The 12,055-nt window shown below is 40.3% G+C and overlaps 1 protein-coding gene across 1 annotated transcript in view; it reads right to left on the bottom strand.

The window, feature by feature from the left end:
- LOC122767932 (tensin-2-like) overlaps nt 1-11,203 on the bottom strand; it is a 31,450-nt gene extending 20,247 nt beyond the window's left edge. Inside the window, exons 1-3 of the mRNA XM_044023508.1 lie at nt 10,567-11,203; nt 3,588-3,693; nt 3,461-3,498 (exon numbers count right to left, since the gene is read on the bottom strand). Coding sequence (XP_043879443.1) covers nt 3,461-3,498; nt 3,588-3,693; nt 10,567-10,689 — 267 coding nt within the window. The 5' untranslated portion in view covers nt 10,690-11,203. The remainder of the gene's footprint in view (nt 1-3,460; nt 3,499-3,587; nt 3,694-10,566) is intronic.
- Nucleotides 11,204-12,055: the final 852 nt, after the last annotated feature.

Raw genomic sequence — 12,055 nt, 5'->3', positions numbered from 1 at the left:
GTGTAATAATATCTAAGATATAGTCACAAAATAACAGTGATGTGTCATCAGAGGTACAATTTAAATACTGGCTTCATTGATAACAGTGTTTTGATAACAGTTTTCATGTGTGGGCTGCAAACTCTATTTATGTTTTGTTTGTTAGTGTTTTGGCCTATTTCACCTCCCACCCAATAACTAATAAGCAGCACATATCCCTTATGAAATTGCTGAAAATGCTGAATGTTATCAAACATCAAAAACAACAATAACCTGTTGAAGACAGATGCGATGTTGGTAAACATTTAACATATAACATGTTTTTACAGTGTGTTATTGTTGTCCTCTTATCATGTGATAATTCTCCACCTGTTGTTGACACATACAAATGAACCAAATAGGTTCATTCAATGTTTATAAAATAAAATCAGATTGTGGGGTAGTTGTGTATGAGTGTGAATACAGTGTAATACTGGGTATAAGGGCAGCTCCTTGTTTTCTGAAACATAGGCAAACAAGGTTCTCTAATGTTTGTATTAGACTTGCAGTTACCATTTCAAGCTCTAAATGTGGCTGTTGTACAACTTTTTTTTCTTTTCTCTTACTGTTTCTACAAAGCATCAAAACAAAAAAAAAAAGAAATCTAACAGATGTGAAGGTAATCCGAGTATAGCGACCGATCGATATTAAATAATTTCAAGGAACAAGCCGCTGTAGGCTAAACACAGTAGTTTAGTGATGACGCACACATGAACACATGAACACATGCTGAACGCATGAACACATGCTGAACGTTAAACCATTCTCATTATACTGGTGCTGTTACAAGGAGGGAAATAATACACAGAATATGATAATACGCATGATGCGGTCAACAAAAGACTTCACTCCACCGTGCTCAGCAGTCATTTATTGCTACGTACTCCCTGTAGTGACACACCCATCACCCATGATGGTGTGTTGCAAAAGATGCAAAGAAAGAAGAAAGAAATCAAAAAGCAAGCAATATGTTGACATTTGAGAACGACACAGGAGAGACAGGACAGAGATAGCATGACATGAAACCTCGCAGCCTTGGCCCCTTTATTTATGAATACCCCTAATGGACAGATTACACACACACACACACACACAAACACACAGTCTGCCTTCACAGCTGCTGCTCCTCACTTATTTGTGTCCTCTCACCGATCTCTCTCTGGAAGGCATCTACGGCACTCTTGTTATTTTCTATATTTACCCGCTCAGACTTCTTCCTGTCCAGAATGATCATAGTCCTGTGTGATGATGATAATGATGACCCCCATGTAAGGCGCCTGACTCTGCTGCAGCCATCAAGAGTTGTTTTGGGTTATCGCTGTGGCAACCAGGGGGACGAGTATGACAAAAATAATAATCCACTGTTTAATGTGTGTTGCTCGGGCTTAACAGCTGGCGGTTCAATCACACACCATTAGAGTATGTGAGTATGATTGTGCACACACATTAAATTTAGGACCCATCCTTGTATCCTCTATTAGAAGGTAGGATGGCTGTCACTTACAACAACACTACCTTCTATTCAAAATAAACTGCCAGTTTACTTGAACATCACTCATCAATCTCAGCAACAATGGACACGACTCACTCTCAAGAACGTTTTGCCCTCTTTTATCATAGAATGCGTACATTTTATGGCACACATGTTGATGTTTTAGCACTCTCATTAATATTTTGTGAATATTTTATATTGCGATATCTTATATCTCCTGTATTGGCTGGACCCTCTTGCAACTAACAATTATTTTTATAATCGATTAATCTGTCAATTAACAATCATATTCGTTTGATCCGTTAAGTGTCAGAAAATGTGGAAAAATGTCCTTAGATGTCTTGTTTTGTCCACAAACCAAAACGTTCCTGTTTTAATGATTTCTTTGTCAAATGGAGCAATGGAACATAAAATATTCACATTTAGGAAGCTGACAAATCAGAACACTTGTTATAATTATTAAAACCAAATAATTGATTATTGAAATAGTTGACAATTAATTTAGTTATAGATTTATAATATATGGTATTTTTATGTAACAATGTAAATTTTGCAAAAAGTTTTTATATTTTCATATTTTATCATATAGCTTAAACTCACATATATTGTGTTTGCCGTGCACCTGCTGGTTTTCCCTGGTTAAATCAAGATTATGTGGACTTGAGCTGAGCTGAGTAATAAAGGCAATAGAGACAGAGAGCAAATGAGAGAGTGTTACAGCAAGGTCATGAGCTCAGTCAGTGCTGTGTGATGTGGAGCTACAGTGAGCTGGGTCACATGAGATCAGAGGCAGCAACTGCCAGTTGTTTGACATAAGCTGGGGACAGATAGTGTTCGAGAAAACACTTCTGGTACAAAATATCACAGATATTACAAAACACAGTCATTTGTTTGGCATTGTAGTCTATATTATCCTGGCAACTTGATGTGGACAAAATACCTTTGCTGGATTATGCATGAGCTGATAACCAGTTCTCAGGTATACCACAGTATTAAAAAGTCAAGGTATTAAAAATGTATCTGTCATACAGCGCCTCTTTTTAATGACTCCTCAAAACAGAGTGCAGAAATCTGAGGTTGTGTGGCATTGAGTAACATGACCCCTCCCCTTTCAGGTCAGTGTATGGTGGTCAAAGGAGGTGGATTTCATTTCATTTCAGAACTGTAATAGCAGTATTGCGATACTGTGATATTTTGTGACAATGCCAGAATCCTATATTACACCATGCCTGTCAGACTAGTTTGAAATGATACAACAGTACCTCAGAAACCACTCACTGAACCCTCAACTCATTTAACCATGAAGCAGAAAACTGGGTGGGTGCCACTCCTGCCACTTTATTAGTTGTCTGTGTACCTATTAAAGTGGCCTGTGAGTGTATAATCAACTTTCACTTCCATATTCAGTTTCATTCAATTTATTATAAAACAGTATAATTAAATACAAATATAAATAATTAAACACACCTACAGGGAAATGAAAAGTCTGATGCCCAGACAAAAGATTTGGAATGGCTGTTCATTTCACAAGCAGGTAGTGCATAAGAACCCCCTGATATACAGAATGTCTCCTAAAAAACAATTTCTGAAAAAAATTCTCAAAAGACCTAAATCTATGAAAATGTCTTCAACAAGATGAACACAATTCTTGAAATCTCCTTTCCTTGTTTGCAAATATTGGGGTTAATGTAAAATAAATGGCAAAATGACACACACAGAATCTACCTGTGTGCACGACGACTGTCAACAATTCCTGCTATGTCATGTTACCACATGACTGAATTACTCATTGTAACCTGGTAGCTGTTCAGGAGGGAGGCCTTCTTTACGCAGACATCTAGGTCAGTGCACATGGCTTACTCCACATCACATTAACCTCACACTACCCAATGACCTGTGTCACAGGTGCACAGTTTGCTCAGTACAGAGGGATAAGTCATGTCATCTTACCTTGGCTTCACAGGACTTGTGAACTGCAGCCTTGCATTCTGCAAACAGAAGGGAGAGTTTATTGTATCAGCGCTCTCCAGTTGTGTCTCAGGCTCTGTCGCGTGAACTGACAGGGAGGTGAACTCACCCTTGCAAAAAGCCCCGGGGTTGATGATGTTGTGCTTGCACACTTCACATATCCGTCTCTTCTTGAAGCTCTTCTCCATGAAGGTGTGGCTCCCAGCTTTGGCGAGCTGCAGACACACACAAGAGTAAAATCTGATCACATGCTGTGTGTCTCCTCTACATTGTGCAGATGATCACACCCCCTGCGGTGCTCCCTCACATCTCCTTTCCCACCCCATTCACTCACTCACTGCTCCCTGCCCACTTCTTGGCATTTTTTAAACCAGACATTACTTACAATTTTGGCAGGATTTTTGGATGAAGAAGCTAGGGTTGTTCCTCTCCAGGATACTCATACTACATACAGTATATTATAGTATAGCCAGACTGACAGGTGTGTAAAGAAGTGAATAACTGTTTCACCTAATGTGTGCACATGTGTGCACACAGTCATGCCTTCCCAGTGAGAGTTTTCTTCCTAAAGGCAAATAAATGTAATACTCTGAGTCATAATCCATGGATTTTTCTTTTTATAAACAAATACTCAACAGTTGTGGTAATACCCACCCAGAGTAACAGCTTCTGAGAGGCACCTTCAACCATTCAATCTTTCCTTAGACAGAGAGGGTGTGTGTAGTTCTTCCCTCTTTAGGACCTTTTTCTGGCCTACACACTGACCTTGTTAGGACCAGTAGTTGTCATGGAGACAATGAGGCAAAACCTGATTTCTGAGAAAATGGTTAAGTTTAGGGCTAAGATTTGAATTGTGGCTGGGGTAAGGTTAGTGTTAAGAAATAACTTGTTATGGTTAAGGGTAGGAATAACAGTTTAAGCTGTACAATCAAAGAGAGGCCTTAAAAGGAGAGCTGTGTGTGTCAGTGGGATGGAAGATGGAGGGCCACTAACAACATACCTGCCCACCTTTTCCTGTTTTCGTTTCCTGTCTTGATGCATTTTCTGGCCTTAAAAAAACATTCTTCAGCACTGGCACTTTTTCTTTTTTTTCTTTTTCCATTCCCTGGATTTTCCCTAAACAGAAGCAGCATTGAATTTTACTCTGGAAGGTGACTGCACATGTACACCAGCTCAGATATACCTTCACAAACACTTTGCCCATCATCTCGAATCGTGAGTGCAGAGGAAAACACACACATGTATTATAAAACAGCAGTGCCTCTGTGGCGTGTGTGCTGCTTACATTCTTCATGAATAGAAATATATAATTAATGTTTTATGTGACTTTACCTTCAGCTTTGTTCAGTTACATAATGTGCAGATCCCTGGATTCACTCCCCAAAACTCCCCAAAATAATCTTTCCATTACACTAATATCTCTCTTCATGTTTGCATTTGAAAAGAAAGAATAACATTAAAATAAATAAATAAATCAATCACAACTCATAACACTCATACGTCCATGTTGTAAATATTCACTTTGTATACCTCACTTAACTTCCTTGTGTTTTTTTACGCACGTTGACTAATTATTGTTACCTTATTCCATGCTAATGTGCATTTGCAACTATCCTTGGATTGGGATTATCGTATCTTTTATTATTTAACAGATTTTGTGAAATACATTTTTTTGCGTAAAGATAAATCAGCAATACTCGTGAGTTAAAATGAAGCTACACATACCACAAAGACCAGCAAAGCACAACATTAAGCAATAAAGTCTATATGTGACGTCACGTTTGCCATTCATGTGTATGGGGTTTGTCATTCTAGATAGCGACAACTCAGTTATGGATATAAATGAAGGTATCTCTCATTCCAGTTGCAGATATCTACAACGTCGTTCTGGGTAGTAATTAATTCGGAGAACCCGGCGAACCCGGAGAAACCGCACGCACACACTGGGAGAATATGCAGACCCTTGCGCCGACCGGGTCTCGAACCCGGGTCTTCTTGCAGCAACAGTGCTAACCACTACTCTCATGAATGAATAAAACTACATTAGAAATATACAATTGACACTGAAAACCCCTCATTAATACTTACAGAAATGCTGGCAATCATTATCCTTAGATTTAACGGCAGGAAAACACTTTAAACCTGCTGGTTTAATCTGAATAAAAAGCATCACTACAAGTTTTTCACCTACGTCACTCTGTTGTGTGCGTCGCTAATTAATCACCGGTAGGGTTCCGGGTACAGGTAAACCGGAACTTTTGACAGAATGCTTTTGTCAAAGGTTTTTCAATGTTTTCACAATACAAAATAAAAAATAGCTTGTTTACTCAGCTACTACCACACTGACTCAATTCACCAGAGTCTTTGGCAAAAAAGTCCACTGAACAATGTCTATTGGAAATTCTTTTCCCAGTCTGTACTAATTCAAGTTGGAAATATCTGAATATTTGGCTGCTAAAAGCACATCTGTAACTTTCAATGTGCCATCAGGGGTGAGCACAGATTACGTAATTTCCCACATTCTCACACAACTGTGTAAACTATACAGGGACATCCTTTACAACACAGCATCACTTTCTATTATCAAGATGGGCATTTTCTATACAGTACTGACTATAATTTCCTCTAAGTACACAGTTTGGGGCATTATAACGGCACCCTTTTTGATTTGAAGGGCACCGATAGGAAATAAAGTCGCAGGGGCATCTTTGCACCAGAAGTCACACGTTGTGTTAAAATAGTTGTAATCATTGCTGCATCAAATTAAAAACATCATCAATAATTATTTTTATTAATCCCCCAAAGAAAACCCCAAACAAAATCAGGTTGAAAAGCTTTGTTTATTTTTGGTCACTGAGTGGGACGGATGGAACACATTATCATTATGTTGTAGGTATTGATCTTAAAATCAAAGCAGCAGAGAACATGTCAGCTAAGTATTGACATGGTGTCTGTCGTTATGATGAATGGCTACTGCTGTAAACTCTGCCATCCACTCTGAGCAAACAGAATCAGACAAAAAAGGGGCACATGAGGAAAGAGGTTATTCGTCACAACATTTCTCCATTTAAATTTTAAATGTTATTACATAACTCATGAAACTCGTGGGTGTGGAATTGATGGACTTATGTAATGACCTACAATGGTGGTGACCCTTTATTAACCTGACCTGAATTCACCTGCAGGATTAAAAAAACAAACAAAAAACTGTTATTAGTGAATTAAGCTAGAGAAAACAATTATTCTTTCTGCAGTTAATCAGAACAATATATATAAAAAAGGGCAACAAGTGAAATGAACGTGTTTCTAGACCAGCAGCTAAAACAAAGGAGTGTGACTATTATATCTATTTATTTTCTGCTCAGGATGCCATTTCTATGCAACATTAACTTTAACTTTAATCTTGTGTGTGACATTTAAGAAATTTAGCATACAACCCAAAATAAGTGTTAAACTGCTTTAAAATAAAAATGTTGTTTTTATTGGCACAGAAAACATCAGAGTACATACAGTATATGAGACAATACTACAACAGTACTAAACATTCAACATTAGATACATGGTCATTTGGAAAGTGCAGTGGCTTCTCTAACTTAAAAATACACTACGAGAAAATATCCTAAAAATAAAATGCCACATCTAAATATTTTATCAGTTTCCTTTCAGAAACCTCACTGAAAATCACTTTTTTTTTAAAATTGTATCACTTAAATTTCTCTGAGAAAGCAGGATGAGTCAAGGGCGCCTCTTAGTGGTCAAATTATGTCAGTGCAGCTCAGCAGATTAAAACCACTGGCTGGCAGCAAAAGATTCAAATTAGTTGTTACTTTAATGCTTCTTATGAAGAGTTTTCATGTGTATAAAAATGTGTCTTACATTTGTTAGCAGATTTTGTTGCAGTCATCTGTCAGATAAAGGCATTATACTTAATGGCCACTTTATTAGGTACACCTGTTCTGCTGATTTTAGAAGCAAATAAGACGAGATAAGATAATAATTAAAAACAAAAACAGAAAATAGAATAGTATACACAATGAAACCAGTGCTTAACCTAACTATTCATACAACGCTGGTGACTGCAATCACATGGAATGCATTTATTCATGTAGACATGGTCAGGGCGACCTGTTGAAGTTCAAACCGAGGATCAGAGCGGAGAATAAATGTGATTTCTGTGACTTTGAACGTGACATGGTTGCTGCTGTCAGACGGGCTGGTCTGGGTATTTAAGAAGTTGCTGACCTACTGTGATTTTCAAGCACAACCATCTCTAGAGTTTAGGAGAGTGACCGGACCGGTATGCAGAACATCATCTCATGACCAGCCCACATCCTGTGTCTGTCACTTTATTAGTTGTCGTGTCCTGTGTACCTAATAAAACGGCCTGTGAGTGGACACAGATTAAATGACTCATGTGTCTCTCAATGTGATCACACAATTGTGAAACACACCCAGTTATTTCCCCCCATTTGTCACAGATCAATGAATACTGGAAGAGCAAAAGGAAATAGTGAGTCGAAGATTAATTTGATTGTTAAGGCGGAAAAAAAGTAGAATTTGGATCAGACGGCAGCTGCTCATGATATTGTGCTCACTAACTTTCCTGGATGTTCAGTACCAGCAGAGAGGAAATGTGGACGCTCAGTCTCCAGAGGCACTCGTGACTATCAGCGGAGTTCCAGTATTGAATTGCAGTATTGAGGAACCCCACCCCTCTCAGATCTTTGCAGCCAAAGTCTGTGTCATTCTCCAAGCATGTATGACCACAGCAGAGAGCCTCAAGCTCTTCACTTCTCTGGGTGAAAATGCCTCGTTGATGCCAGAGGTCAGAGGAGAATGACCACACTGGTTTGAAAGAATAAACAGGCAACAGTAACTCGCAACAGTGGGTGATGTAAGCATTTGCAGATACACAATATAGAGGCAGCAGACACCGAAGCAAGAGCTGCACGACATGGTCAAAGAAAATCATATTGCGTTTATTCTGACAGATTTTGAACAACACATGCTCTGATCTGATGGGCAAGATTTCTTCTGATTCTTCTGATTTAGATATTGCACCTGGTTGTATTGGGATTTAGATTTTTTTTTGGAGGTATTTTCTTATAACGTGTGTTTCTGTCCAGTTGACTGCTTGACTTGGTTATGAAATGACCGCTGTCTGTGTTGTCTGTGACTGAGCAACATGGCCGACTCCTGGATTACTTGTTTCCGTTTAATGACCTGGGGGCCACCGAGTATGGACAACCTTTTGAGAAAAAGTACCCGACATAACAATATTTATGATGACATATGTAACAATAAATAGCTCACAATAAAAACGGATTTATGATGCAAAATTAATCTATAAATAAAAGAGCAGAAATAACTCATTATAACTTGATATTAAGTGACGGTGAGTGATACTAAACTCGCTAAAAAAGTTTTGTCCTGCAACGTGGGACCTCACATCCTGTGAGCCAGGTTTAACTGATTTATATATTTGAAAGTGTGTAAAAAAAAAAAAATGACACCAATATTACAATAAGAAATGTAAATGGACAGTGAAACACAGTCTGTGTGAGTGAGTGCTTTTTTCAGTGACACCTCACAACTTATTACATGCTGGAGAGCAGGAGGAGCAACCTCGAGTTTTGGTGGCATGCACACACGCACACACAATCAAGGGACGGGAGCAGGTGGCGAGCCAGTGGTATGCTCAAGTTCTGGCAGGGTATTTTTAACCTGCTTGAGTAGAGACAGTCACCTCTGACAGCCATGAAAATACTGAAAATAGGTGCGGGAACGAGAGTGTGTGTGTGTGTGTGTGTGTGTGTGTAATAGAATAAAACAACCTAAAGAATTACTCCTGGACAGCTCACATGTATGACACATTTTGTTCCTCTCCACTGCAGAGTCCACCCTTTCAGCTGGGACTATATTATCATAATTTGGCACATACACACACACACACACTTTCTCTCTCTCTCACGCTCTCATGCACACACAGCATTGATTTCCATTCATAAAACAAAGCATTATTTCTAACCTTAACCAGCTCTGCCCAATTAGGACCATGTTTTGGTCTCCATGAGAACTACTGGTCCTGACAAGATCAGTGATTATACACAGTAGTTACTGTGCATTTCTGAGCAAAACAAGCCAAGTGAATGAACCCAATTTGAAACAACTGCTCCTGTTATCAAGTCACTTCAGTCATGTGAGAGTGTACTCATTCTCTTGTGCAACACAAGCCCTTTTTTTATTTTCAACTCTACTGTATGCAAGAGCTCCAGAGGCTTTACGTGTGTGACAGTGTGGCTTGCCCCTAAATCCATACGTGTTCCTAAATAGAGGCAGCAGACAGACGGACGGCAGGTCAAAACCGGACAGTAACTTATACCACTTCCTTTTGAACCTTGACTCCCGAGGGACATGATTAACAGCTATCAAGTACACACACACACACACACACACATGCTTGTGCAGCATTCGTAGTGAGACATAATGCATTGCGTGGCCCCTTAACCTCACCCTTAACCTAATCCTAAAAACCTAAAATCAAATCTTAACCATTAAAAAAGGGTTTTTAAGGGGAGACTGAATGTGAAGACCAGCCAAAATGTCCTCACTCAATACTCCCAACTCCCTGTCTTGCATGTCTGTTGATTCCATTGTTTGACATGTTTCTTGAAAAATAACAGTTAAATATTGAACACGCAGGTGTAAATAGGAGCAACACATTTATCCTTGGGTATGCGAGCATGTGCGGCATGAGATACTTCTGTTCTATTTAGCCCACAGACAGACACACACACACACACAGAAGAGCCAGAACTGCTTTGGTCTTTATATCATTTGGGTAATTTTTCAGATTCCTTCAGTTGGCGTGTTGCATATAAGAATTATTGCTGGGTCAAATTAGACAAACAAACACCTTCAGGCTTTTGGAAGCGCTGCCACGTGACCATACACGTCCAAATATCCAGAATGCTTTTTGGAATGTCCAGGAATTTTTCTGTGCTACCAACGGACTGAGGATATTATGAGCAGCACATTTGGCTCAGTGTGCAGCAGGCATGCGTACCATATCCCATAAGAGTGCTTACCTCAGCAAGGTGCAGGATTTCAGGATGCACCTCCGGTTCCGTCTTTATAAGGATTTCCCCTGTGTCAGTATCTGGTCCATGTTTCTTCACCTTGCCAGTGCCCGTGCTGTGAATGCACCCCATACTTCCAGCAGACACCTTCTCTCTTCCTCCTCAATATCCCCAACTCTTCCTCAACCGCTCCTCTCAGACAAGTGCTTCAGTTGGGAAAGTCCTCTTCTCTTCATGTGATGAAGGGCTCACATCTCCTTCTCCAGCATGTTCCTTCTTCCCAAGTGACTCCTCACACCCCGGCCCTTCTCGCTGACAGCTTGTCCTGTCTTGAAATCCACTCCAGATGACCCCCCGCACCCCCTCCTTCTACTCTTCTTCCTCTCCAAAAACCAAGCAGAGACCTTCACCTCTTTCCTTGCCCCCTCCACTCACACTCTGCCGTGTCCCTTAGTCTCTAGCTTTCCTCACTGTGAAAGCATGCAAACACACACACTCACCACCTCCTCCCCTTTTCCACTTGCCAATGCCTTCTTCCCTTCTCTTCAGCCCCTACAGACCACCACTGTACGTACACCACTCACTTCTCCTCACTCACAGACCCTACAGTCTCCCCTACTCTCTCTCTCTCTTACTCCATCAGTCCCCCTCTTGCTGTCTCCCTCCATGGGGGAGAAGGGGGCAGCTGTTTTGGCTTGCTGATGTCAGGCCCTTCCCCTTTTCCTTTGGCTTCATTTCAGCCCCTCTCACTCTCTTCTTCCGCACAAGGGAGTGATCAGATAGAGCTTCTTTCACACAAGGAATCCCCGCAGACTGTAACTCTGTACACAAGAACATCCTGGAGAGGCTTGAATGCATTGATCCCACTTCTCCCCATTTCCTCAGCTTGTTGCGAAAAAGTGACGACATTTGACCACATGCTTGGGTATTTATGGGGGGACAGAAGGGGGTGAAAGGAGCAAACTGGCCTTAAAATGAGATCTTGTATTTGTCATTTGGGATTTATCATACAAACCCATTTCCCAAAAAAGTTTGGACACTGACTTGAAACTTTATTTAACGGACAGAACGAACGTTTTCACCAACTCAAAAGGAGTTGGGACACCGGGTCACATCTCCTTTTCTTTTAATTTCACTTTTTAATTCTATGGGAATTGCAGATGCTCAACAGTGTGAGGTCGTCATTGCCCGAGGTCGTCCTCATCGGGAGGAGCCAAACATTTTCAAAAGGAGACTGATGTGGACTGCAGGCAGGACCAGTCAAGGACACGCACTCTGTGGCGATGAAGCCACGCTGTGTGCAGAACTGCTGCTGTCGTGTTGAAATAACCGAGACGTCGCTCCAACATTCTCCTGCACATTCAGCAGCGATTTGCCCCCTTTATTTATGCCTTTTATGTCCTGAGATTCCTCCTGACTCCCTCAATCTTTTCATGACATAATGAACTGCAGATGGTGAAAGACTTCAATTCTGTGCAAACTCGCATTGAGAAACATT

Source organism: Solea senegalensis, linkage group LG4, assembly GCF_019176455.1.
Source record: "Solea senegalensis isolate Sse05_10M linkage group LG4, IFAPA_SoseM_1, whole genome shotgun sequence".
NCBI lineage: Eukaryota > Metazoa > Chordata > Actinopteri > Pleuronectiformes > Soleidae > Solea > Solea senegalensis.
The sequence above is the reverse complement of the archived record's forward strand: the minus strand, read 5'-3'. Positions and strand labels throughout refer to the sequence as shown.